General features: G+C 34.1%; 1 protein-coding gene across 1 annotated transcript in view; it reads left to right on the forward strand.

Annotated features, from left to right (window-relative positions):
* Positions 1–26,878, forward strand: part of PGAP1 (post-GPI attachment to proteins inositol deacylase 1) — a 33,545-nt gene that overhangs the window by 539 nt on the left and 6,128 nt on the right. Inside the window, exons 2-23 of the mRNA XM_085299561.1 lie at positions 3,769–3,922; positions 7,478–7,653; positions 8,236–8,407; positions 9,436–9,596; positions 11,168–11,220; positions 11,388–11,454; positions 12,713–12,818; positions 14,203–14,258; positions 14,333–14,416; positions 16,144–16,193; positions 17,394–17,447; positions 18,121–18,172; positions 18,426–18,503; positions 19,728–19,803; positions 20,052–20,125; positions 20,217–20,268; positions 21,131–21,197; positions 22,616–22,724; positions 23,105–23,143; positions 24,276–24,369; positions 25,032–25,122; positions 25,384–25,581. Of these exons, the coding sequence (XP_085155687.1) occupies positions 3,769–3,922; positions 7,478–7,653; positions 8,236–8,407; positions 9,436–9,596; positions 11,168–11,220; positions 11,388–11,454; positions 12,713–12,818; positions 14,203–14,258; positions 14,333–14,416; positions 16,144–16,193; positions 17,394–17,447; positions 18,121–18,172; positions 18,426–18,503; positions 19,728–19,803; positions 20,052–20,125; positions 20,217–20,268; positions 21,131–21,197; positions 22,616–22,724; positions 23,105–23,143; positions 24,276–24,369; positions 25,032–25,122; positions 25,384–25,581 (2,063 nt within the window). The remainder of the gene's footprint in view (positions 1–3,768; positions 3,923–7,477; positions 7,654–8,235; positions 8,408–9,435; positions 9,597–11,167; positions 11,221–11,387; positions 11,455–12,712; positions 12,819–14,202; positions 14,259–14,332; positions 14,417–16,143; positions 16,194–17,393; positions 17,448–18,120; positions 18,173–18,425; positions 18,504–19,727; positions 19,804–20,051; positions 20,126–20,216; positions 20,269–21,130; positions 21,198–22,615; positions 22,725–23,104; positions 23,144–24,275; positions 24,370–25,031; positions 25,123–25,383; positions 25,582–26,878) is intronic.

Here is a 26,878-nt window from a genome sequence, read left to right on the forward strand (position 1 = left end):
GTGCGCGGCGCCGCCCGGCTCGAGCGCGGCCCTCCTCCGCCCCCCTGCGCCTCGGGCGGCTTCTTTTCGGCGGTGGGGAAGCTGTAACGTAGCCTGACGGTAAGCGCGAGCAGAAGAAAACGCACGAAGTTTGCGCTATCCTCAGACTTGCAGTTGCCCAGTGTTTTACTTGTAGCTGTGGTAGAACCAGACAAAAGCTCATCCGAGCTTTTGCGAAGAGAARGAGGTTGGGCCGGATCCTCTGACGACACTCACAGTACCATTAGTGCCCAGCAGGTTAAATCTTCTGGCTTGCTTCTCAGTACTTCTATGACTTTATAAAATGTGAAGCAACTAATGTGAATGACTGAGATGCAAGGGGCAAGGATGAGTGTAGGGACAGGGCAGACAGCGGTAGCTCAGTGCAGGAGATGCAAACAAATACCTGGCTGGATCTTCTCTCACAGTTCGTAGTCCCTAAATAATCTTTTTTTTTGCCGTGTGAAAGACGGTGGTACTTGGGGTGGGGAAGGGGGGGGGGAATGATGAGTTTTTGTGGGATCTGGCTCGATCTCTCAGAATTTCTAGTCTGCAAATAATCATTTCTGTTACGTGAAGAATAAAAATAATAAAAAACACTTCTTTTTGGATASGAAGAATGATCGGTTTGTGTGGGTTTGTTAAGGCATTAAACTTTTCAACTACCTTTTAGTTGTGGAAAGGAGGGGTGGTTTGCTTCGGTGTTAATGAAAGCCTTTGCAGTGCTGGCGCTGGTACAGAAGTGCCAGGCAGGCTCTTTGCAGGAAAGCTGCCTGTCCTGCCTTGAGGACTGCCCTTCGCGTTACAAAACACAGTTCTTTGGGCAGCGAAGCATAAGTTTCATTTCCGGGGATTCAGTCTTTCATGTCTGATAGCATGGTTTAGCTCACAGTAGAGCTAAATACTACGTAATGATATCAATTTTAACTTTTTTCTACCCAACCACGTTTTTGGGTGAAAGAGTTGTGGAATTGTATTTGACTTTAACCAGCCTTGTCCAGATCATCTAAATTTGGTAAGAGATTCAGCAGTTAATAGTGAGAGCTTGTTCACATAARCCTGATTTCTTTAGGAAGTAGGATTAATATTGAAGCCAAAATCTCAGTGCTGAAAAAAGTTACTGTAACTCATTACAACAAATTAAATAACCAATGTCTTGGGAATTCAGATTTAAGAATGTCATCATAGAATATGTTTTTTTTTTTTTTTTTTTTTTTTTTAAGAGTTCTACATTGACATTTTGTTTTAATATCTGATTACTATAATTTGGAGGGGGGAAAAAGCAATGTTTTAAGAGTATAGTTCTCAGATTTTGTAGTTTTCGGCTTTTGACATTTAAATGAAAAAGATTAACTTGATAATTTTGTGTTCAGTAGAAGTTTATGAAAAGACAGTAAACCAGAAAGGCATTCAGGAAGAACGCTTTGTTGAATGGGATTATTTGATTCTTTGGAAAGTCATAAAAGCATATCTTGATGATTCTGTTAGTTTACTAAGGAAAACTGATTAATTGAAGGGAGTTTTTTGACAGAATTTTGAAAGCCTCTAAAAAAGAAATAGTTGGAAAAAAAGGGACAGCTATGTCAGTGACATTGAGAAAGCAAGAGGATGGAGGAAAAAARGGGGGGAAAGAAAACTTAAAAGAATGATCCGAAGATGTAAGCCTTGGATAAAACTTTTTTTTTCCAGTGTGAAAGCATGCAACTGTATATATTAAAAATCATAAAAGAACAGGTTACAAATAACGGGTTACAATTTGAGCAGCATGAGAAAAAGGTCTTTASCTGAGGAGGGAGAGACAGAGAAAAATAGGGGAAGGGTACCGGGGAAGAGTTAAACCAAAATCACCCACTTTGTAGTTATAAGTTGGAGAAACAACTGTAATATCATCTGAACTGTTTCTATTTAGAGCAGGCGCTTTAGAGAAGATCTGGTGCAAAATGGAGTTTAGTTTTGACTTTGTTGTTCTGTAGAATAGAAAACAAAAAACTTAAAATGTGTGTTTTTTATTTTAAGGAGCCACTTTTGTTCATCTCTTAATTGTCATGAAAAACATAGGTAATCTTTAGCTAGTACATTGGTGCTCACTGAAATATTACAAATCTGTACCTTAAAAACTTAGAATTATAAACCAACCAACTTCTTTAGAGGGTTTAATTAGATATTTTTTTCAGTTATTTCTTATTTGATCTAAAACAGTGTCGTAAGATTCTAAGAGTCCTGATATGCTAGCTTAAGCTTTAATCATCATCTAACTTTGGATTCAAATAGGTTTTGTTCTTTTCTTTTGGGGGAATTTATTCATAATTCTATGAAAAAATTATGTGGTTATTAGGTAAGATTAAATTATTAATTATTAGGTTAGTTTTTCTTTTAATCRAAGAAATATGACAAGACATAAAAAGAAATATGACCAAACCAAAGAAACATGACCAGGCAAATGCCTTTTTAAATTGGATCTTGAGTTGTTAGCCCAAAATAGGCCAAACATCTGACTGTGAATGCATGCGCACGCGTGCACATGSACGCGCACACACACACTCACTCTCCAATTGGTTTATTTTTGCTGGCTATAGATATTTAGGTGGCTACCACTATTGTGTAAATTGCCGTTACAGATTATAATTCATATTACAGATTATAATTATATTTCTATAAAAATCATTTAATAATATTCATACTCAATATGTAATTTAAGAGAATTTGCACTGTATATATAATTTACCCTGATGTGCTAATTGTAACYCCACAGTATCAGCTGACAGTCATTTAATTACGTTCTAGAGATTTAGCTTCCACATCAAATAAAATATCGTATCATTTTTATAAGTTATATGATATTTGAAAGGATTCTAGAATCATTCAGTTATATTAGGAATAATTAGGGTCASTCAAATGTCCCAGTTTCTGCTCTGAAATTCTCATGTCCTGAGAGAAATCTTCAGTTTTTGGCACACTACTTTTTTTCCTATATTATCATGCTACCTCTACTTTAAGAAACGTGCAACTTTGAGATACATAATTGCAATTCATTTCCCCTTTGCTTCACTTGTTAAAGTTAGTAGAATAGCTGTTCTAAGTAAGTAGCTGCAGCCACGCATACATAGTAATGCTTACTTACAAAATATTTAATACTTCATTTTGTAATCTTTTTTTTAAAGCAAAATCCATTGCAGTCTCTCATTCTGTGTATCTAAATTTCAAACAGTATATGAAACATAACCCAAACGATTTAAATGACCAGATGGCAACAATGTAAGCATTGCATTTGGTCTCTTAAAGCTTGTATCAGCACTCAGAAACAAATATTACTTAGTTTTCCAGGCACTTATCCCTCAAAGGAACAGTTACTTGTACTTGCTCAGAAAATCTAGTTCCCAAATTAACTGAAGTTACGATTAAATTTCAGAAAATATTGTGGAGAGTAGAATATTAGCTAAACAAGCCCCAACTCTTCAGTACTAAAACACGCTGCACTCTGTTTTTTGTAATGCTATATATGTAGTATTTGTGTCCTTAGTATTCATGTCCTCTATGAGAACTGTATGCTGTATTTCCATCCTTAATAGTTTTTAAGGAAAAGGTTGATATTCAAAATTGCATCTACTACCTTTTAATTCAGCTTTCTAGCTAGATAAATCTTCCTGTCTTCCTTGTAGTTGCCCATTTGCATTTTAAGTCTGAAACATGTTTTTAGAGGACAGAGGATATTATTTTGATTCTGTRCTGCACTTCTGAATTTTACAACAGAAAATAAAATTACCGAAGAAAACAGCCAGACGTTACCCAGCATATGAACTCTATCTCTATGGAGAAGGAAATTACGCTGAAGCAAACAAAAATCTGATTTTGACAGGAATTCCAGTTCTCTTTCTTCCTGGAAATGCTGGAAGTTACAAGCAAGGTAAATATTTAGCTAGGTTATGGTTATGTTACAAACAGCTCTCATATTTATGTGTTAATTGATGTCTAGAAGCTTTCTGTTTGAAATAACATCAACAGGAGTCACAGTGGTTGGTCATATTATGGGAAGAAAACCTTATTGGTCTATGGTCAGTGTCAAGGAGTTACAAGACCTTATTTTTGTTTGAAATTAGTTGAGCAGCTGGCKTATAATATTTTTTCTAGAGTGAGACTTTGTAACTTGGAAAGCTGAAAACCCTTTGATTTTTTTTCTCCCCACTTGSCAGATTAGAATGAATTGTGGAATATATATAAAGTTTATAGAATTAATTCTAAGATTCCATAGTTTCAACTTATCAGATCAACTTCAGTCAAGATGTGTTTTTAGTTTAAAACAAGTAAAATTATGTTGAATAATATTTGTCTTTCTAGTGAATATATATGAGGGTCTTTACATGCTAAAGGGTAGTCCTCTTACATGTAAGTTACTTAACTATATCTTCACATTTATTTCACAGGACTCTAATAGTGTTTATCTTATACTGCAGGAGGGCAGGTAAACAGCTTTCTTTGAGGCTAAGGCTGGATCTGTCCATAAGCCTCATCTATGCTGGCAAATATAGAGCTGTTAAGTAACTAGAGTCTTCTAGTAGAAAGGCAATGTAAAGAGTTTCTGGACGGATATAGGCACACAAATGGTAAAATTAGGCACACGAAAGGTAAAATTTTCTCACTTACTGTTAAATTGGTACTTCCTTTATTTCTTCAATTAGTAGACATCACTAGTGAGTTAAGCCTGTTTCAGTGTTGTGAATGAGTTCAGGAAACATTTCTGCTTCCTTTATGAAYCACTCCATAATTCCTACTTACCACTGACCTGAGAACTGACCTGGCCGTTGTTTATTCTGTACTATGGCAGTACTGCACTCTTGCTGTACTTTTGATTGCAAGCATCCAGTGGGTTTGGATTTGAACAACATTCAGAGCAATTATGCCAGGTAAAACAAGAACTGAATATGATTAGAAGAAGCTGAACAAGCTACCCTCTGTGATMTGAAACTGTATTAGCTACATACCATAGAAATAAGCATTATCCTCCGTCTTCCCTTGTAGCTTCAATATTTCCTGCTTCTTAATGTAGTGACAGTTTTTCCTTAGCATCATCTTCCTCCTTTTCACATAGCCTACTCTTGCTCTGTTATTCCCTGYAACACTTCCAGCCTCCAAAAGAAATGAATAGTTATAAAACATTTTATTTTTTACTGTAAATATAAAACTTAGCAGTTTGAAGAACATGAAGTATTTATTTATGAAGTATTTATTTATTAACTGTTTAGTGGAGTATTCAGTGTTCCTTCTAGGCTAAGCTTAATAAGACCATTACTTTTCTCTAAAATGTGCTTTGAAACAGAATTAGCAATGCTTTTATGACGATAGCAAAATGTATTTGTGTATATGGGGAGATGCCCCCGATCCAAAACCTGACTTGTTAGTTTGACAGATTTTTTTTTGGCTCGTTTACATGCAACTTGATGAGTGATATGATTTTAGTGAACCTGTACAGGCTCACTTTCTCTGAGAGCATCCATGTTTAGTTTTCAGCTTATAACATAGTAAAATATTGTACCAACTTGTACATTTAGAAAACCTATACAGACTTGCAGGGGCAGTAGTATCCAAGTAAGATTACAAGCAATCATGGGAGATGCTATATGGATATTCGTAGTTATGCTTGAATTACTCTGTGAATTAGTACCATCTCTAAAAACATGGTAGTAATCAGCATGCAGGAAATAGAACAGTACTTTTGGTGTATGTTAGGAATCAAAGGAACTATGTAGCGAAAAGCTTAAATTAGGTGAGTGGAAGCACTGAGTGCTGTGGATATAATGTACTACTTGAGGTTAGTATATTTAAATATTTAGTATTTTGAGAAATTCATTTAGGAAGACCATAGCAATAGGTCATATATTCATTTTTCAAAACTTTTGTTAAAAAAATTTGTTCTACCTTAATCAGAAGCTCAGGATGGTTTTGTTTTATTATAGACTTTAGCATTAAAATTTGTATTTAATGCAGAATGTGTTGTGTGCTATTACATTTTAAGGCTGATACTTAGATGAACAGAGGAACTGTTGCTATTTTTATTTTCTTACTTTTTAAAAAAAACATGTTCGTGTTGACCAAGCAATGAAGAAGCAAGCAGTGCTGCTGCCTTTGCTGGGCTTGTTACTCTCATGTGTTACAGACACTTTTTGATTGTGTTAATTCATCATCTTTTACGGGCACAAAAATAAACCTTTTAAAATTTAGACTTTGAGTAAGAGGTGATAGTCTGGTTTGATTTGGGGGGATGATCCCAACATTGGGAGAACTGAGATCCTAAGTTCTAATTATGAATCTGTCACAGGCTTGCCTCATGATCTTTTTTTTGTACCACAGCTTCAAAGGTATAAAGTTGTGGTAAGACAATTGATCTTTTAAATCTATTTAGAAGGCATTCTTACTGATTGTTAATTTTAGGGGTAAAACTGGCAAAACGATTGACTACAGATTAAATAAATAATTCCCATCATGCCAATAGTATCTGTTTGTGGTTTGAACATATAAAAGTAACTTATAAATATTATTCATCCATTTCAAGCACTTGAATGTTCATTTGATATGTTAATTCCTATAGTTTTTCCCAGAATAAATATTCTGTAGACTCTAGCGCTCTGGAACACTAGAAGAATCTAGCTTCTCAGTGCCAGATTTGGGCAGACCTTTCTGGCAATTGTTAATTTATTTTGCAGAAATATAGGCTTGCTTTTGGGACTTTCTCTTTTGTTTTCTTTTTTTCTGTATCATGCTCTTTATTTGCAACCGCTGCTGTTCCCACCCTGCCATGTCTCCATGGAAACTCCATGACAATTCTGCACTGAAATGTCTATACTAAATAGGTTTGGACAGAGAAGACAGGTCAGGAACAAGACCTTGTAAATGGAATATTTTTCTCCTTCAAGATTTTAGGTGGAAAGTGGTTTTTGTTCTCTTCTTCATTCTACTGTAAATTTTGTTATAATATGTTTTTCTTTTCATCAGAAAGTCTTATGTGAAATAATTCTCACATTTCTCATTTCACTTTAGTTTTATCACTGGCTAGCTGATACTTTTGTTTCAATTATTTATTTATATCTTCAAATCTTTTTTTGTAAAACAAGTTCAATTGAATTTTAGAAAAGAAAGGTAAATAGATTATTTTTAGATGTCCTTTTCTTCCTTTTTTTTATATGTGACTTGGGAATGGACAAGGGATTTGAGGTGACGTGTTTTAGTAGGGTATATATTTCATAAAATCATAGAATGGTGAGGTTGGAAGGGACCTCTGGAGATCGTCTAGTCCAACCGTCAAACGAGTAGCCTGTACAGAGATTGAACCCACAACCTTGACATTAGCAGCACCACGCTCTAACCAACTGAGCTAAACCATTTGCCTCATCATTATATGTTTGTCTACTAATGAAGGCGTCAGAGCAGTCTAATCACTCCTTAATTATGTGATTTCTTTTCCTAGTACGTTCTCTTGGCTCTATTGCACTTAGAAAAGCAGAAGATGTTGACTTCAAGTACCATTTTAATTTCTTCAGTGTCAACTTTAATGAAGAATTAGTTGCATTGTATGGTGGTAGTCTGCAAAGACAGACAAAATTTGTGCATGAGTGCATAAAAGTAATTCTTAAATTGTACAGGGTAAGTAGTGAGATATACTGAACAGTGTGTTTTGCATTTTGGGGAGTTCTGGACAGCCATTTCTGCTGGAAAACTGAAGTAATGACAAATAAGGGAGGGAAACTGGTTTATAATACACATGGTAGTAGCACAAGAGAGAACTGCTACTTTTTAATAGATTTTTAACTCTTGTGAGAGTCCCTCAGCCATGGAGAGGCTCTATATTGTGTTTCTAAGTAAATACTTACATGCACTTTTTATGCTTTTTATATTAGAGAATTAAACTTATTGAAATATTTTATGTAGCATCAACTTCCATCCAGTTTTCAGCAAAGAAAAGTTCTTTACTGTCCCGTGTTCAGAGGAGTCTCGTTGCAATAATCCAGTTTCTGATGACTGCATGGGCTATGTAATCTTTCCTTTTGAGCTGCAAATTTTATGCTAAGCATGTTTTTTGAGGTAGCAACTAAATTTGTTATCTTTGAGCAGGCTAAATGAGAGAGGAGGGGAAAAAAAAGTACAGCTGTTAACCCAATGAAACATGGTTCAATTTCAAATCTTTTTTTGTTATGTTGTCTAATTACTGTTTGTCCTTTGCTTAAGGATCAAGAATTTGCACCAACCAGTGTTACAATAGTAGGTCATTCCATGGGCGGTCTTGTTGCAAGAGCACTGCTTACTCTGAAGAATTTTAGGCCTGAACTTATAAACCTCCTTGTTACACAAGCCACACCTCATGTTGCACCTGTAATGCCTTTAGACAAATACCTTACTGGTAAGTGTTGCTGTTGCCTGATTACATTCTATTTCCTTATTGATCCTCTCAAGCATTAATAGGTGAGATTCTGAAAAATTACTGGTGGCCTCAGATCAGTTTTTGTATGCAAAACATGCTTTAGCTCTGTAACTTTAACTAATCCTTTCTTTGCCACTGAGGTGAGTGTTTGAGAAGCACTAAAATATTAGAAGAACACAGTGTCATGTAAAATGGACAGTGTATTAGGGTCTTAAGCATCTGTGACAGGGTAGAAAGTATAAGTAACTTGCAAGCTCAGTAGGTTGCAAAGGATATTACTAATTTTGTAAATTGTCCACTGAATGACCTTTTTTTTTTTTTTTTTTGGTGAAACTTGACCTTTCTTTATAAAGTGAACTAAATAGTTATTTCTGTGGAAGATGCTAAATTCAGTATTTGTCACTCCCAAAGGTAGAGGGATGAGAGTACTGACTATAGATACAGTTTTATTCTTATAGATATGTATGTAATTCATCCTATTTTCTGATCACCTATGTAACTGTGGCATAAAAAGAAAAGTGTAATCATTAAGTGTGTACTATATGTACTGTATGTATTTCTTGGAAAGATAGGTTTTACTAAAATATACTCATGAAATACGTACTCAGTGGTAATTATGCTGTTCCACGTAGCTATTGAGGGAATTGGTAAAGGGAAGTGATAGACATTTATTTTCTTTATTCTTTCTGGCATTCATCATTCTGAGACTAACATTTTGAAGTATGTGTTCAACTGATTAAAAAAAAAAAAAAAGAAAAAGGGGAAAAAAGCATAATTATATCTGTCTTTCTCAATTGCTGCTTCCTTGGTGTTAAAACAACCATTTTGCTTCCTTATACGAATCAAAAGTGGTAATGGGATTTGAATGCCTCCAGGATGGCTTGCAGAAACTTTTGGTTAAATATTCTGTGCCTTTTGTGTGTGTGTATAAATATATATATATATGTATATATATAAAAATAGTATTTTGTGGAGAAAGAGCTTTTGACTTTAATATATTTTTATAGATTTTTATACAGCTGTAAACAATCATTGGATTCTAAAGGCCCAAGATTTAAGAAATTTAACTACCCTTTCTGTGGCGGGAGGATTCAGAGATTACCAAGTTCGTTCAGGACTGACTTTTCTACCAAGATTGAGCCAACATGACAGTGCCTTATCAGTTGTGGTAAAAAAAAAAAAAAAAAAAAAAAAAAAAAAAAAAAAAAAAAAAAAAAAAAAAAAAAAAAAAAAAAAAAAAAAAAAAAAAAAACTTTTGTTTTGCATGGAGTTATATTAGATAGCTATCTATGTAATGCATATATCAATATATGATTATATTCTGTATCTACAGCATATGATAATTAAGCATGAAAATATTACATGTGAAAACATAAAATAAGTGGTTATAAAAMCATAAGTACTTGATGCAGTAGAAATGAGTGTGGAAGTGCATATTGGGGTGGATGTGAATTGTATTCTGTTTGGTAGTTTCTTCTCTCCTTCTTGCATCTTTTCACTTGCAAAACTCAGGTTTTATTTTCCTGGGCTTTTGCAAGGTATGTGTATGTGGAGACTGAAAGACRTGCAGTGTAGGAGTAGTTTGTTTATAAAAAGACAGCTCTGATTTTGAGGCTTTTTCTTCTATATTTACTATCTTTGAAGAACTTAGAARTAGAAAGGATCTACTGGGTCATCAGATCCAGTCTCCTGCTTTGCAGAGATCTAGCTCTTTTAATTCCTTTCAAAATTAATCAAGCAACATCATAGGAGTAGTTAAATTTGTCATTYCATCCCCCCTGTCACCAACCTGTTCTGTTCATGAAAGAGCTGCAAAGCACTCACCAGTATACCAGATTTCATAGAAAACTTGCAAACTTCTACTTCCATTTACTGCAYAAGGCATTTTTTATATGGATTTGTTCTGACATCATCATAACTCATTATCTGAAATAGTTTGGTTTCCCTTCTTGATGTTTACTGTAGTCCATTTGCTTCTGCTAGGCTAAGATTAACTCTGCATTCCCTTTTTCCTAGTAACCCTCCTTTGTCTCTGTTTTAGTTTGATTTCTTTTGGGTGTAGGTGAGACAACTTTGTATGAGGTGACATGCATAGTGGTACCAATTCTTTCTCATCTTCTGTCATTTGTATATGATGGGTCATATGGTGCTATCATGAGATGATGTTTGTTTTTTCTTCCTGGCGATGGTGCATTAATATTTCATGATTTACTTGAATTATGTTGTAGAGCTAGGTGATGAGCTCCATTTACGGAACATGTTTTTGATATTGATAGTCTCTAAAATGCAACGTATGYGCTTTTACAAATGAATAGCTACAGTATGTCTAGTTCTTTCTTCATGATATGCTGATACTCTTTTCTGTTGAGGATGCCCTTAACTTTGCAGAAGCAACTTTCGTCAGCGTCCTTCTATTCTTTTGTGCCAGGATCACTTATTAAAATAGTAAAATTAATCACAGAAGYAATCTTTGAAAAACTTTTTTAGTACGTTCCCACCATACCAGTCAATATTTGCCCTTTCAACATTAGTTCCTGCAAAATCTCAGTCTTTGCTGAAGTGAATAAGATTTTTGGCTGAAAAAGTCATTTTATTGTATCTGGTTCCCAGAGACATATAAGATAAACTTTTTTTCTTGTCAATAATTAGCCAAGTATGTTTATATAGGAGGAAAAATGTTTATACTTTTGAAATGTTGAATACTAACAAAATCTAACTTTTTTTTTCTCCTTTGAGCAGAGCTCAGCAGTGCCTAGAGCTTGGGCCTCGACAGACCACCTCTCCATAGTGTGGTAAGCTAATGGAATGAAGGTCAATTGCCTGATCAGACATCCCTCTCTGCTGTTATTATATCACACAATAATTCAACTTCAGTATAATACTGATGTCTCTTCTGGCCATTCTCCCCCCCCCACCGTATTTCCTTGCTAAATGTAATTTTCTTTATTCTTTCTTTTAGGTGCAAAGAATTGATCCTGGCTATGATTAGAGCTTTTTTTGATCTCATAGATGAAAACACAAGGCAGGTTTGTATATGGGATCTCCTGTATAATATCCATCATGYTTTCTGTTTTCATCCCAGAATGCTTAGTTAATACTTAATTGTTCAGAGCATGCATCACTCTGTTATGCAGAACTTATTTTTGATTGTTTTGAGAAAATTGTTGTCTTTTTGGTAGCAGTCACTGAAAAATCCTTTGACTTTGGTTATTTGAACAGATGTGTCAGAAATAATTAGGAGTTAACTCAATTTTTATTGTTGACTACTTGATGCTTTATAGTTTATTGCTGGGGTGTGGATTGAATTTCTATTCCCTGATGACACAAACTTAATAGACCTTGCACTGTAATAAATGAATACATTTTGTCACCTGTGTAGCTTTAAATATAACCTCTTCCTGAGTGTGTTTAAGTCATCTATAACCATTTTACAGAGAGTGAAGAAGTGTTAAAACTTAACTTGGATATAGTACTTCTGGAACTTTCTGATTATATTCCCCATGTGGTGTTGTGATGATGGCCAGAATGTATTTGTGGTATTCTTTTGTAAATAACATTAACAAAAATAGAATATAAATAGAATAGTGGCATAGGAAAGAAATAAGGAACAGCTAATTAGTTTACCTTCAGTTCCCATCATCCATTACTTTTCTAAATAATATTCAGCGTCTCACCTTTTGAAAATGGTATGCCCATTGTACTCTATTCTCTTTCTGATACCTTATGCAGCAATAAACATGGAAAATTGGGATTAAGGTCCAGAGTTTGGAGTACAAGAATAAAGCCCCATACATAGAAGAGGAAGGTTTCCAGGTGTTTTTTTAAGTCTGATTGGGACAGATTTTGCTGGTTTCTCAAGAGTGCACACATTAATTTGTGATCTCTAGAGACAAAAAGGGGCTACTGGTGTTCTGAAGTTGACTAGCAATGTGCTGGAGGGTGAAACTTTTCAAAAATCAATTGTAATGGCCACAATGTTGAAAAGCTGAAGAAACAAAAATGAGGTTTGAGAATCTGATTTTGAAAAACAAAAGCAAAACAACAACAATATGTAGACCTAAGTCTATTTGGATGTTATAACATACTTGTAAAATTTCTCTCCATGCTGCAGTGATTGACCATTGATGGCACTTGCTTTGTTCAGATTGAATTAGAATAGAAGCAATGTACCACATCTGAGAGTTCCTCCTTCGTCTCTTCCACAGAACTATATTGTTGGCTACAATCTGATATTAATTGTGAACTATAGACGTCAGATTTTTTACTCCATCTGGTGTTTTTTAGATAACTGAGGATCCAAAGAAGAGAATGTCAGTATTGAATCACCACTTTGTGAGACATCCAGCAAAAATATTTGAGGAAAATCCTGAAGCTTTTACAGAACTCACAGGTGTGCAGTAGTTTCCTTTTGAACAGGATTCAGTGATGCTCCTTGCTTCACAGTTAATCTTCTCACTTGCAAACTTCAGAAATACATTCTGTCATGCTTTAGGTGACATGCTTTTGCATAGTGTCAGCATTGAATGAGGTCTAAGGGGTAGGAGCAAAAGCATGCATGTCATTTTCATGTTCCTTAGATTCCAGGAGGTAAGCAGGAATTGTAGTTATACCAAGGTGTCCAGTAAACAATCTCAGAAATTGAGAATAGCTAGAGGTTAACAGTACTGTCTAATCTATATTTACATCCCATGCTTACTAGAGGGATTTTATGGGTGGTGTAGAGCCATTATGTTAGTTTTCTGTTACTTGTGAAAGTCCTGATTATTTAGATGTGTTTCATCAATGACTGCTTTTTGCTGACATGGCAAGTTAAAAAGGACTACACATTAATGGTTTCCTTGTAACTGCTGCGGATTAATTATTAAAGATGAGAAATTTTGACTTCATGGAGTTTGGGGAACGAAAAAGAATTCTGAATGGCAGAACTTTTTTCTTAATTTTGCTGAAGTGGACCAAGCTGAGGAAAATCATTTTATTTCAGGATTTTTTTTTTATGTTAAAAATATTACAGGGGTACTAAGATAACTTGGACTTTTGTCTCCAGTTTTGGCTGCCCCAATATACAAAGGCATTGACTACTGGAATGAGTCCAGCAGAGGACCACCAAAATGGTTAGCACTTTGGGTACAGGACATGGGAAAGAGGAATATGTTTGAATTGGATTTCATATTTGTGTCTTCCTATTTCTGTCATCCTCCTGACACTTAATTGAGTTTGTGATGAACTTTTTACTCTAGTTACATGGAAGAAGACTGTTAACCTTCCTGCAAGAGAATTTACATTGTATCGCTAATCTGTTCATTATTCTGTCTTATTCTTTCTCTTCAGATGTATCTTTAAACTTCTGCTCTCTTTGTACCTAGTATTCATCTCATCTTTGTTTCTATACAAATTTCTGTATCAATTTTCTTGAAAGGGTGACAGGAGCAAAGATTTAAGTCATTTCTAATGTTGCCTTAGCTTTAAACAGCCATATAAAATTACACTAGTATTATTCACATTCTTACTTGTTTTGTTTCCTTGAGGCCTTTGTTTCAAGATCTGTGGGATTTTTCTTTTACGATTAATATACAGTAATTGGATCCTAGGGTTTTGCTGCTTCCTGTGTAACTGATTATGACATTACATATAATTCTAAGAAATAGTAATTCCAAGTGTTGATTAAAGCTTGGAAAATTTAGGGTCTTTTTGGAGATAAGAAAAAGCTAAGATTTTTGGAAATAAGAAAAAGTAGTTTCTGCAGTGTAGCGTATTAAAAACGTATTTATTTTTAGGAGCTTTCATGTGGATTACAGTCAAAACCTCAAAATGGACCTACTCAGTTTACAATGTGAGTAACGTTTTTTCCTTAATGAGTTTTTATGTTTATCTTCTTTGCTAATTAMCTTTTTTTTTTTTCCTAAGGATTCTGATGGAAAATATTTCACATTTCCTCTTGCAAGCCACAGAAAATCCTACACTCACATTTACTGTCAAAACAGTATGTTGGTGAGAAAATAATTTAAAAAAATATTTTGACTTCATTTCTAAAGTTGTATTGTTTAAATTTAGATTCTCTGCAGTCTTAAGACAATTTTATAATAGTTTATTAGGCTGTGAATGTAAATGTAATTTAAATTGTGTTTGATTTACTTCCTGTTTTAGCGTGTTACTTTTAGTGTTCAAGGTCTGAAACCTTCAATACCGCTTGACTTAGATGTCTTACTTTTTGACTCTCGTATGATTGGCCCCAGATCCTGTTGATTCCTTTTTCCTTTAATTTAGTGCAGTTGTATTGATGGTGTTGGATGGAGAAGGTTTAGTGTTGACAGGATTCAACCATAGTTTTAATTTAGAAAGGTTTGCTTTTCCACAACAAGATTCAAGCAAGTCTGAAAAGCTACACAGATTTTCAGCTAAGCAGTCAGCAGTTTGCTCTATTTAGAAGAGAGATGATAATGTGCCTTTCTTATACTTTCAGCTCCAGATGAATCTTTCAGCCAATATTTTTTAAAATCTTGTTTGGATTTTTTTTTTAAGGAAGGAATATAATTTCTTGGCAAACTGGAGATGGGTAAATGTGCTTTTCATAATTATGAGCAGTTTATATTAGTGGTGAGAACATTTAGATGCTTTCACTTTCCATCCTTTCTGTCTCTGTTACCACTCCTTCCCCTCCCCCCCAAATAAAAGGTACATACTGCTATTATGAGAAGAAAGTATATATACTCAGTGCTTTTCTAGCTGTCCTTCACAGTAATGGCATTTCAGAACTTAAGCATTTGTTGTGATCTCAGTTGCCTTTGGATAAGACAACTATTGTTTCATTATAATATCATGATAACATGGCTGGTACTGTTTGAGGAGGAAGTAGGACAGAGCTATGTCTGAGATGCTTGTCTGATGGTGGAATCACTTCAAAATGCTTAAATTCTGTAACATGAAAATCAAAAATAAAAGTCCCAGTAGACCAGTAAAAATATAAAGTGTTCCTTCTCTACTTAGGATAGTAAATTGAGCCATTTCTTTTGGTTAGAAATGATTTAAACTCTAATAAATTTGAATTTTACATCATTCATATGACAGATTTTATTTTTTTAAGAGAAATGATGCAAGTTTTTTTGCCACATCTTATATTCAATTTTAGAAAATGGATTCATCATTAGAAAAGCTGACAAAAAAGTTATTTAGAGCAATTTATTTAAAAAAATGCCTTTCACTCTCATATTTAATGTTTTTATCCTTGTAATTGTAATTCCAAGATTATGGTGACAGACTTCTAATGGAGAATATCACATTCAGTTAATAAGGAGTCTGACTGCTGTGGAATGAAGAGAAAAAGGGGTGGATATCTTCAATTATAGATGATTGAGGAAATCTGAAAGAGACTGTATTGCATCATCATTTACACTTTTACGCTTCATCATTTAAGATTCTTTAAGGAGGTTGGTCACTATAGTGATAGCTGCTGTAGACATGTTTGATAGAAAATGAGTAAGGTGAAGATGGAAGTTTGTTTCTCCTGTTTAGTAAGCTAAATGCAGCAGGTTCTGCTATCAGAGGATTTTAGAACAATTGCTGACATCTGGCATACTGAAATAGTTGCATGTATGTAAGTTTCAGAGTAGATTATCAGCATTAATTCTTAAATTACTTGGAGTAAAGTATTTTTAATATACATATATAAATACATTCACACATCAGTAATGTACTTTTTTATGGTATTGATTTTACAGGACATGAGTAGCTGGATTTATGGCTGTATAATCAGTAATTCATCTATGTGGTGAGTATAAGGGGTTCCTGGTTTTTATTTAGCTAGATCTTGTAAGACTATGTTTGGGTGTTCAAGCATATAAAGTATACCAACTTATGAAGGAGGAGRTCGGCAAGAAAAGTGGAACTATTGCTATGAATAACTCATATGTTTTCTCTGTAGTGAAGCAAATGGGAAAGAGTAGGCTTTTTAAACATTTCTCTAGAATTCTGTGACAGAGGACGTATCAAGTGTCATTCAGAGCCTTCAGAATGCATTGAATCTCTCTCTCTCTGTCTATCATCTTTTTAATATTCCAAAACTGCTGTTGTCATATGAAAATAATTAGAAATGTGGATGATATKGTGATAATTTGAATCGGGTCATTACAAAAAAGAATTTAAAATTTCTACTTTTTGCACTGGCTATCAGAGCCAGAACCTCTCTGACTAGGTTCTTATAGATATTCCATACATACGGAGAGTGCACTGTTTAATATTAATGTTAATTTTGAAGATATTTGATGTTACATAGGATTTTTGATTTAGCAAAGTGATTCAACAGTGTATTGAAATCACAATTCAAGTGTATACTTACACAGTTCAATCTCAATACTGATGTAATTGCCATTATATATGCTGGGTGTCCCCAGGTGCTGGGAAGGAGTAGGTGGGTTGAAGCCAGCTCAGGCCTGTTACGCTCTTCCAAATTCCTTTGGTAGTTGCTGTGGTTTTATGCTTTTGGTTGGGCTGAGCCACGAATACACCTCCCCCATGCTGGTCTGACTAATCTCAGGGAGACATTCACATTCTTTTGATCAACTTGGGAAGAAACATTGACACCTGGTCCATTTAACAGCTATGGCTGCTGCRTGTCTAAAATGAAGGTCGGCTCACCCTCTGGCCCCTTTCTGTTGAGATAAAGCCAGCTCTTTGTGCAAAGTCATAGACTGACAAGCTAGCTGCATCCTACACTGTTCCTGACTTRGACGCTTGGCCCTCTGAGCCTTCTCCATTGTAGGGGTTATTAGTTGGTCACACTGGCTTAGCTTACCTTTTTGAACACTGCTCAAAGTAAATTCAATTTACTCTTTAGATCAAGGAAGGCTTCCAGGTGGAATTAAGCAAGCGTAGAGATATCTTTTTTGGGGATCTGTTCTGAGGCACATAGCCGTAGAGTCCTGCTTCCAGCTCATAGCCAGATGTCACAATTACTTTTTTTTGGTCCAAGGGGGAAGTTGCCTGTTGCTACTTTTGTATACCCTTTGATCATCGTCAAGCCCAGGTTAGCCTAGTTCAGAACTACTACCTAAAACCTAATCAAATAATAGTSGTTTTGCTGTGGACTTTGTCCTGCAATCAGGTAACACTATTTAGAGAAACAAAAGTATCCTGAAACTCATAAAATCATGTATTAGAATGACTGACTGAATGTATTACTGTTCAGTGTGTTAACTTATTTAAAGTGGGCGCAATTTTAGAACTGCTGCAAGGTCTGCAACAGCTGGTAAAATTTGATTCAGATGGTATGTTATGGATGTCCCCATAGGAAAAAATGGATACTTTTGTAGKTTTTTTCTCTTTCTTTTTTTCTTTTTTAGATGCTAATATAACTGTGTTAATTTAATGTCTGTGCTGTCTTGGCTTATTAAGAGTTTTCACTATATGTCAGTGGCTAATAACTGCTGAATGTTGTGTTTTGTCTGGCAAAGTTGCACCTTTGCCTACCTTTTTTTTTTTTTTTTTTTTTTTTTTTTCCAAAAACATTTGTAGTATCTGAAATGACTAGAGTTTGGTAAGTTACTGTGCTAGCTGACTGTAGTAGACACTTGTTCTTAATTTGTAATGATGGAGATGTGTATGGGTCTGGAAAAAAAGCTGGTATGTTAATCCACTATCATAATCTAGTGCCCACAAAATTAGTATGTTTATCCTTTAAAACACTTGAATTTTTGCAGCCTAGAAGCCACTGATTTATCCTGGAGAGCTGAGCTACTTCCAACTGTCAAGGTATGTACTGTACATACCTTGTAGCTGGAGAGGTGTTTGGTGGGGGAATTGGAGATCATGGGAARAGGTTTCTAGATTAGATTTTTAGATTCTAATCACAGCTTTGAGATGTGCAATTGTGTCCCAGAGGGAAGGGCACAGGAGATGAACTTCATCTGGGAAGTGGGCAAGGGGAAAATTAAGGGATAGACTCAGTAAACAACTCTCTCTCTCTCTCTCTCTCTCTTTTTTTTTTTTTTTTTTTTTTTTTAAGGTTGTAATACTGAAACTTCAGGATTATCCTTCTTTGTCCCACATTGTCATTTATGTACAACCTACAGTTGGCAATAAGGTAAAAATAATAATAGTAATTAAAAGAAAATGCTTTCTCAGATACTATTCCTAGCTTTCAGATACTATATTGGAAGGAAAAGGAAGTATATTAAGTATATACTAAATTACTTTGACAAACTGTAGGCCTGCCCTACAGTATGGTTTGAAGGTAATTTTATCAATTTCTGTAATTTCAGAAACACCTTCAGTTGATAAAATTATAAACAGAAGGCATAGATAGTACTTAAAGATACAGAACAACAGTTCTCAAACTAGTTCAGAGTTGGAGATTCTGTTTTTATTCCTTGTTTTTCTTAATATTGTGATTTCATTCCTGAATATTTAGCTTTTTGATAAGTACTATTTTGCAGCTTAGCAGAGAATACTGTAAATAATTGAAGACACCAAATGCACATTTTAGAGAGCATGCTACAGATAGCTCAGCAAGGTCTGACACTGCAAATAATGTGGTAGACTGAGCTATGCAGAGTTTGCTCATCCAACAGGTCTTTCTTTCTACAACACAAATCCAGTGTTTCTGCATCTGTGGTATAATAATCCACAATCCAAGAAATTGCCCACCACAATTGCATTTAATATTCTTTTACATGAATACCTTCAGTTAGTTGTGACAAAGATACTTTGCAGTTGAATTAGTAATGTACAGTATTTTGGGTTATTATGAAAAAGAAGACATATCATGTGTGAAACTTTACTGAGTTGCGTTTCAGCGTTAAATCTTGGAAACTGCTTTTAAAAGGTAAACAAGTGCTAGATGTGTAATGGGAGGGGAAATAATTTTCAAATGAACTAAATACATATTAGAGATGGTGCAGCTTATATCTGTTGAATACTTCACTTTGTCCTGCTTTTGCATAATACAACTTCAGGATACAAACTGAAGAGCTTTTGCTTAGAAAACTGTATTCAGGGRTTGGACAAATCATTCTTTGCAACACTCAAAGAGATGGAATGAGAACCAGATTCTGGTCATTTTCAGCTGTTTGAATGGCGTTTTAAAGGCAGGCAGGAGAAAGCCAAAGTAACCTGGAAGTTATGTTTAAGCTATCCAAACCTGTACTGCTGTGCTAGAACCAATTACCAGACTTCCTTATTAGTTGAGTGTGGGGAGATGACTTTTTAGTGTTTGCATGTTRTCTTCTTCCCGAGTCTGTGAAGAGAACTCGGCTAGAGCAAGGGCTGTACTCAGTTTAGATGTGTATTTATTACTTTTGATTTGCAGTTTACTTTGGATTGTGAATTCTTCAGAGAGGATTCCAGAATAGTACAGCTTCCTGTAACACATCTTTTTTCTTTTGGTAAGTATAGCACATTACTCATGGAAAACTGCTAATACTAATGTTTTAGATAGTAAATTTGCCTCAAAATTCCAATGACTGGGGTTTTTGTTTTACTAAATTTAAGACTGTTCCTCTTAATGCAGGAAAAAAAAGAATATTTTTGGCTAATAAATATAGAACCATATAAATCTTCATGGAAAAAAAAACAATCTGAAGATGTAGTGAGTTCTCAAATCATTTTATCTAACATACATTATATGTTGCAGGGYTTTCTTCAAGGAAAATTCTATTAAATGCAACAGGCTTACTTTACAATGTACAGCTCCAGCACTTTGACCAAGTAAGACTACTACTTAATGTTTTGAGTTAATGTAACCACTATTTGGACAATATAAGCAAATACATATATGTATATATCTGTTTTGTTTTAGATATATCAAGCTTTCAAAATCTATATAGAGAGCCATTGCCAATTACTCAAAGGTAAATATAAGTGTTCTCTAAAAGTATACATTTCTCTTTTTTTTTATAAAAAAAGACTTGAAATTTCTAAGATTGAAACTTGTAAAGACAAACTCCTATCATGCAATGTGGTTTATGTAGTACTGTTATAATTTACTCARCTGTCTCTGCTAATATCTTTCACCTTCTACTTTTTGTTGGGAAGGATAGTTCAAAGCAAACAGGAAAATAGTCCTCATATTTTTGATGACTTGCTTCCCATCAGGGGAAGAACCACTTTCAGCAAAATTCTTACGTTGAAGGTGTTTCTTAAGAATAGAACATTAGCTAGGATTTTTTTTTTTTTTTGTGCTAAATATGGGAGTCAATTTTGAATATTGAGCTACATGAACTTAGAATTGGATGTTAAAGGACTTGATTTTTTAGAAAAAAATGATAGATTTATTAGCTTGATGTTACAGCTGTATAATGAAATTCAAAAGTTTTCTCATGTCTGTCTTGAATTTAAATATTAATGTCTCACTACCTTGCTTAGTAACAGCATATATTAAAAAAACCCTTCATTTCTGATCAATGTCAAAGTAACTGCAAGCATAGTAATTCTGTGTAATGGTCTATATGCCACATTTGTTTAATTTGCATTTTTACATTCTTATGGCGAAGTTTTAGCAAGCCAAATTTTATAGATAGAAATATAAAAAGTAGCACTATTAATCTGTAGAGCTGCACATGTGTGACTGGATGTGATTTTAAGGAAATAGCACRTAGCAAAGGTTTTGTCTAGTTACAGTGGGATGACTGTTAAATTTGCTTTATTTTGTTTTTGCGTACACTTGCAATATCTTGTTATTAATGATAAAATTTKAGTTCTCTTCCTTTTCAGAAAGAAAACCTAGTGTTTACAGACTTCATATACCCTGGTCACTTGAAGACTCAATAATTGTAGCTAAGTAAGCTTCTTATTAATTCTTATTTATTTATTGATATCTTTTGGAAGAGAGTTTACATCCTTTTTTGGTAATATTTCTGAGGAGACTTGTTCACCAGTCTTAAGTGTTTGGCTTCTGCATCTTTTCCTCATTTATCTTTCTGTCCTTGCTGACAAAGAAGCTCTTTTGACTTTTCCTCAAACTAAATATATCTACTGATGGAACTACTAGTTGCTTTTTAATAGTCCTTACTAATTTTCTGAAAATGGAAGTCAGATCTTCTGATCTGAAATTTTCAACACAATCTTTGAGGTCCTTTTGGTACATAACAGTAGATTACATATCATTATGTAACACTTAATGATTTGTTACTCTTCAGTCATGTTTTAAAAACCTCTTCAGCTAAAGTTTTAATATCAGATAGTGTTTCAGGTATGTGTTTAGCATGAATACCTAAGCTTTTCTGCTCTGGCTTTGTTATTAGTGTGTGATTATTGTACCTTGAGGAAATACTGTTTGTATAAAATAAGTTTATATTCTTTATTTAACATGTACCAAAAAATTAAACAGTGATACTTCGTAGGCTTTTGAACAATTAAATATTTATGATCCTGTGCAGTACTTTTTTGAAAATCTTTCAGATTTCCTTACCAACATAGAAACCTTACTGGTTTTCAAGTTATGATACAAAATAGATTTGTAATGGAATTAATATAGTAGCCACCCTGTTTTAATTTGCAATCTGATTGTACAAACTGTATACCAAAGTTGTTACATGCTGTAAACTACCTGATACAAAGGCTGGACTTAAGAAGACCAAGGGAGCATGATGAAGGATTGATGTATGGAAATCCACCTCAGGAATAGGGAAGAGAGGTTGATCAATGTACTGACTTCTTCCCATAGCCCTGGGTTTGGATCACCCAGCAGCACTAAGCTGCTTCACCAGCAGAATTCTGACATCAGAGCAAATGGTATGGCTTGAAATATGTGCCATTCATGAATCACAGTTGAATAATTTGATTTAACATCAGATAGTTGGAAAACTGTCTTTCTCTTTTTATTTTAGAGGCCTTAAGGATACCTCCCTACTTGTTTCTTATAATTTCTACTCTAACAACTTAATGTTTGCAAGAGACTGAATGCTGTCCTATCTATTTTCTTTTCTCAGTTCATTTACAAGTACTGTGAGGCAATGTGTACGCTAAAGCTAAATTTGCTGTCTGTTTTCAGTAGTACCATGGCCCTTGCTAGTTCAGAGGACACTGAATTGAGAATGTAATGTATTCTTTCTAATTGAATAAATAAACTCAAAATATCATTAGCTGCTGTGACACTTGATATACTAGTTCTGCTTTACATGTTCTTGTTGAAGACTATAATGTGTTTGGATTTTTTAATTATGGGTAAAAGAGTTACCAGTTAAGTTGCTATTTCAGAGTTCCATCTTTTACTGAAATTTCTGCAAAACTGCACATTGCACAGCCTGAAAATGACAGCAGTGTTCCAGTGTTAAATATTTACTCTTCCTCAGACTGTCAGTACGAAGTGAGTAGTACAAATTTATTTTATATCTAGTTTGTATTTTTGTGTGATTTTTGCCTTTACCTTACTCTTTGAAATTATGTAGGTAGTTAAGCAAAACAAATACTAATCAAATGTAAAGGTGGGCTGTTTGCCCCTTTTTGAATGTAGTGCGTGTTAAAAATATTTTGCAGAAGCTGGGGCACTATTGGATGTTGGGCTCATTTTTAAGAAAAACTTTTAATTTGCATTTTATAAATTCACTAGTAAGATCTTGCACATCTAAATTGTGTGATTGCTCTATTCTAATACTTAAGTTGGCTTTTGAAAATAAGTGTTTTGTATTTATGCTTATTGTTGTGCAAAATAATACTTAAATTATTTGCTGTTTTTTGTTCATCAAGGTAGTTCTGAAGACATCACTTTTACAGATTCTTGGGCAAGTAAGAAAATATTCTAATACTATATTTTGTTTTTCTATTGGTAATGCCTATATAGTTATTTTCCTTCCTCCCTTCTCCACCTCCCCTGTTATGGCACCTTAAATTCTTTCTTGGTGCCAAGAGGAACGATATGTTGAAGATACTGTCTAACRATCAGTTAAAACCTTGTCACTTAACAAGGCATCCTATCCAGATAAATGTTAGGCCTCAGCTTTTAAAGAAGTAGAAAAGCACTCTAGTTATAGAGAGCTAATATAAATGATTGTCCAGCGTTAGGAATTGTAGTTAACCTAATATTTGTAAGGGGATGATAATGTAGGTCATCTTTACTTTGCCTGATGAGTCAGTTGTGTGTTCAGACTTGAAAATTATATTTGACATGAAATAACAATTTGAAAAAAAAAGTCTAGGCAGAACCATAGATTCCTTTTTTAGCAAATTTTCTTTGGTCTTATGTGAAGAATACATTTACATATTGGTGTAAGTAAAAATAGACTAGCCATCTGCAGTCTCTGATTCTAAAAACTATGTAATTCCTAAGCGCCTTAATGCCGAATATTACTGATAAGTTTCTTTAGTTAAAAACATGCATTTATATCAAATATTCTTAATTATGTTGACCTTTTAGAAGAGTTTCTATGCTATCTTGTGTATAATTGGATATCACTTCATGACTGAGGGGCAGCAGGGAAGGCAAGTAAAACATATGTGAAATGACAACTCTCATCAACAAAATTCTTTGACCACAAGCATATGTAACTATATGCATGTATTGCTTGGAAAGTGACTTTTTGCTTGTGATGTTTTTATTTTTCTGAAACGTAATTAATGTGATGCTGTATTCTTTTCACATTTGTCTTGACTGGGAAAACAAATGTCTCCTTTATAACCTGGTCTTTGAACAAAATACAAGTGGTTAGCCTTTTATGAGAGGTCTGAGTATTTTCTGTATACCACTTGGTTATCAAAGTGGCTGTCAAGTACTCATGTATCAAAATGGAAAATATTTGTGTCCTTTAAAAAAGGACGCAAATCACATTGTAATGATTACTTTATGATAGTATTCTGTGTGTGTGTGTGTGTGTGTACATATATGTGCATATATAAAAATCCTTATATCCTTGTCTTCCAGATAATAAGGTTCCATGGCTGTTCTCTTCCTGTCTATGTTGTTTCTAATATTCTTCTTACCTATGGAGGCCAGTTAAGCGCACTGATATCAACAGGTAGCTTTCTAGATTTTTTTTTTTTTGTCCCATCACAAATGTTTTCCAACAATAAATTAGATAAGTAATTTCTTTAAACACTAGTTGTTGTGGTCATTTTTATTTTAAATATCACTGCACTTGTACAAATACTTGTATCTATGCCCTTCAACTTCAATTGTTGTTTGTTGGTATTTTTCCAAGGTTGATTTTTAGCAGTGTTAGACTTACCGTTTTTCTCCGCTATCCCTTCCTTTTAAGTGATTGGTGTGTTGCAAAGTATTTTAATGTTAATAGAAGTTTGCATAAAAGTACATGTAAAAGTGTAATATATATTGTTAATATGCACAAAATACTTTAGTCTTGCATGAATTTGCAGACTACCTTCTTTTAGACACATCTTGTGACAATGTGCATTTTTATTAAAAGTCAGGTGGGATTTGTCACAAACTCAGTAATTTCACTAGAAGTTACTGTGTCATGTTACTTGAGTATGAGTGATCCACTGAATACAGGCTTTGATGATGGAGTATGCTCACTTACATTAGTGTTGTAAGACACAGTTGTCTTGTTTTAAAGTCAGCTTTTAAAGTTTTGTCTTAATTTACTTTCTGTTGTTGAGCTTCTTTGTTAAAGTTTATGACAAATTATTAATTATTAATGATTTCTGTTCTTGATTCTAGGCCAATGTTCAGAATTTTCCCTTGAACTAGTTAGAACAGCTAAACCCTACAAAGTAGACCCTGTTATAAGCATTGTTGTGTTTCTGCTGCGGTAAGTTTGTGGGGGAGTTTTTTTGGTTGTGGGGTGTGGAGTTTTTTTTTTTGTTGTTTTGTTTTGTTTAAAGCAGCTTCCAAAACAGAAGTTTCAGGAAAAACACTGCTGGGGAAGAACACTTTATTTGTACTCACTGTGATCTTTTGATACCTGACTGTGATTTTGTTTGAAAGACGTAGTAGGAAGAATAGTTCATATAGATCTTACTGTAGTAGCAGTTGGAGGTGATGAGTAATACTGCTTTCATGTTTTTGGCAGGTTTAACTGGTTTAGAGAGATATGGGATTCACTGTCACTACCAGAGGTGGATGCTGCGGTGCTGAGTAGTCAGGATGCATGGTTCCCCCTTGTGTCCCTGATTCTATTTCTTTTTGGGGCAGGCATTGCATACTGGAGTGGTGTATTTTTCTCTTCATCTCTGAGAATCTTCTCTTCATTATGGTTAGCTCTAATAAGGTAAAACAACATTATAATGATTTTATAATCATCTTTTAGATGATTGAAATACTATCAACTTTTTCTGTTTGTTTCAATGAGAATACTTGAGCAGATTAAATTCGACTATGCAATGTGTACCTGGTTTTACCATGTAGATTTGTCAATGTTGAGTATTAATGAAATATGTGGATTGCATCATATTCCTTATTGCACATCTTCAAAAGGGAATAAAAATTACTTTCTTGTTTCTTTCACCAACTGTTTGAAGATTTTTCAGGTTGTTTTTGAAGAAACCTTATTAGGGAAAAGAAAGCAACTGAACTAYTTCCTTTTCATGTTAGACAGCTCAAAAAATAAATATATATGTTTAGAAAAGGGATTACAAGCATTGCAATGTAGCATTAATTGTTCAGTATCAGACRATCTACATTATGGAATACAAACAGGTTTGTGCAACAAAAAATTTCTTGGGCACTAATTTTCAAGTCTTCAAGAATGATAAATTTTACAGATTGTGTCTAAGAACGCTGGAATTTTATGTATTTACAGGTGAGTACTAAAATACAAAAGGAGGTAAAAAAAATTAGGAAAGGAAGATTAAAAGATATTTTGCAAGAAGAGTAAATGAGTAAATTGGGTAATGTGGTTAGCTACTTCAATTATTTGACTGTTCTCATGCTGATACAGTCATCAGCTAGTTCTGATCCAACAGAAACTTTTTTTTTTCATAAGGTTAGTTGGGTTACTCTACTCAGAAAATACACACTACGTGAACTCTTTTCTGTATTCATCATTAGCACTTCTGTTATTGTTCTACCAAATAATAGGTGTTGTAAGCCATTTCTTTTCAGCCTTCTTGTTTATAAAATTACAGTGAATGCTAAGAAACTTCACTAATGATTTTAAGTGATGAAGTGGTTCCTCTTAAGTTTTGAAGTTCCTTTAATACGTTTTCGAGTTTTTTTTTTTTTTTTTTTTTTTAATTATTCTCTTTTCAATAAAGCTTTTGATTACTAGAAAATCCTGAGAATGTCTTGGACAGAGGCAGGAAAATAATATTTTTGTGCAGCCAGCCTGTAAGTCAACTAGTTCATTTTGGAATTCTGGTATCTTAACATAGGTTCTGATCTAGCCTTGAATTTCTTGAAAAAACATTTATTTTCTGTACATCTTTCTAAAGTAGATGAAGCTTACTTGGATTTTGATTGATATTCTGAGTTGATCTGATAGGGTCAGAAGCGCAAAGAATTTGTCACCCTTTATGGAATTGCTTGTTTCTGTGAACTACTTGCCTTTTTGTGATTTCTTTTTTCAG

This window comes from Rhea americana, unplaced genomic scaffold (genome assembly GCF_003343005.1).
Source record: "Rhea americana isolate MKP2758 unplaced genomic scaffold, rheAme1 scaffold_15, whole genome shotgun sequence".
NCBI lineage: Eukaryota > Metazoa > Chordata > Aves > Rheiformes > Rheidae > Rhea > Rhea americana.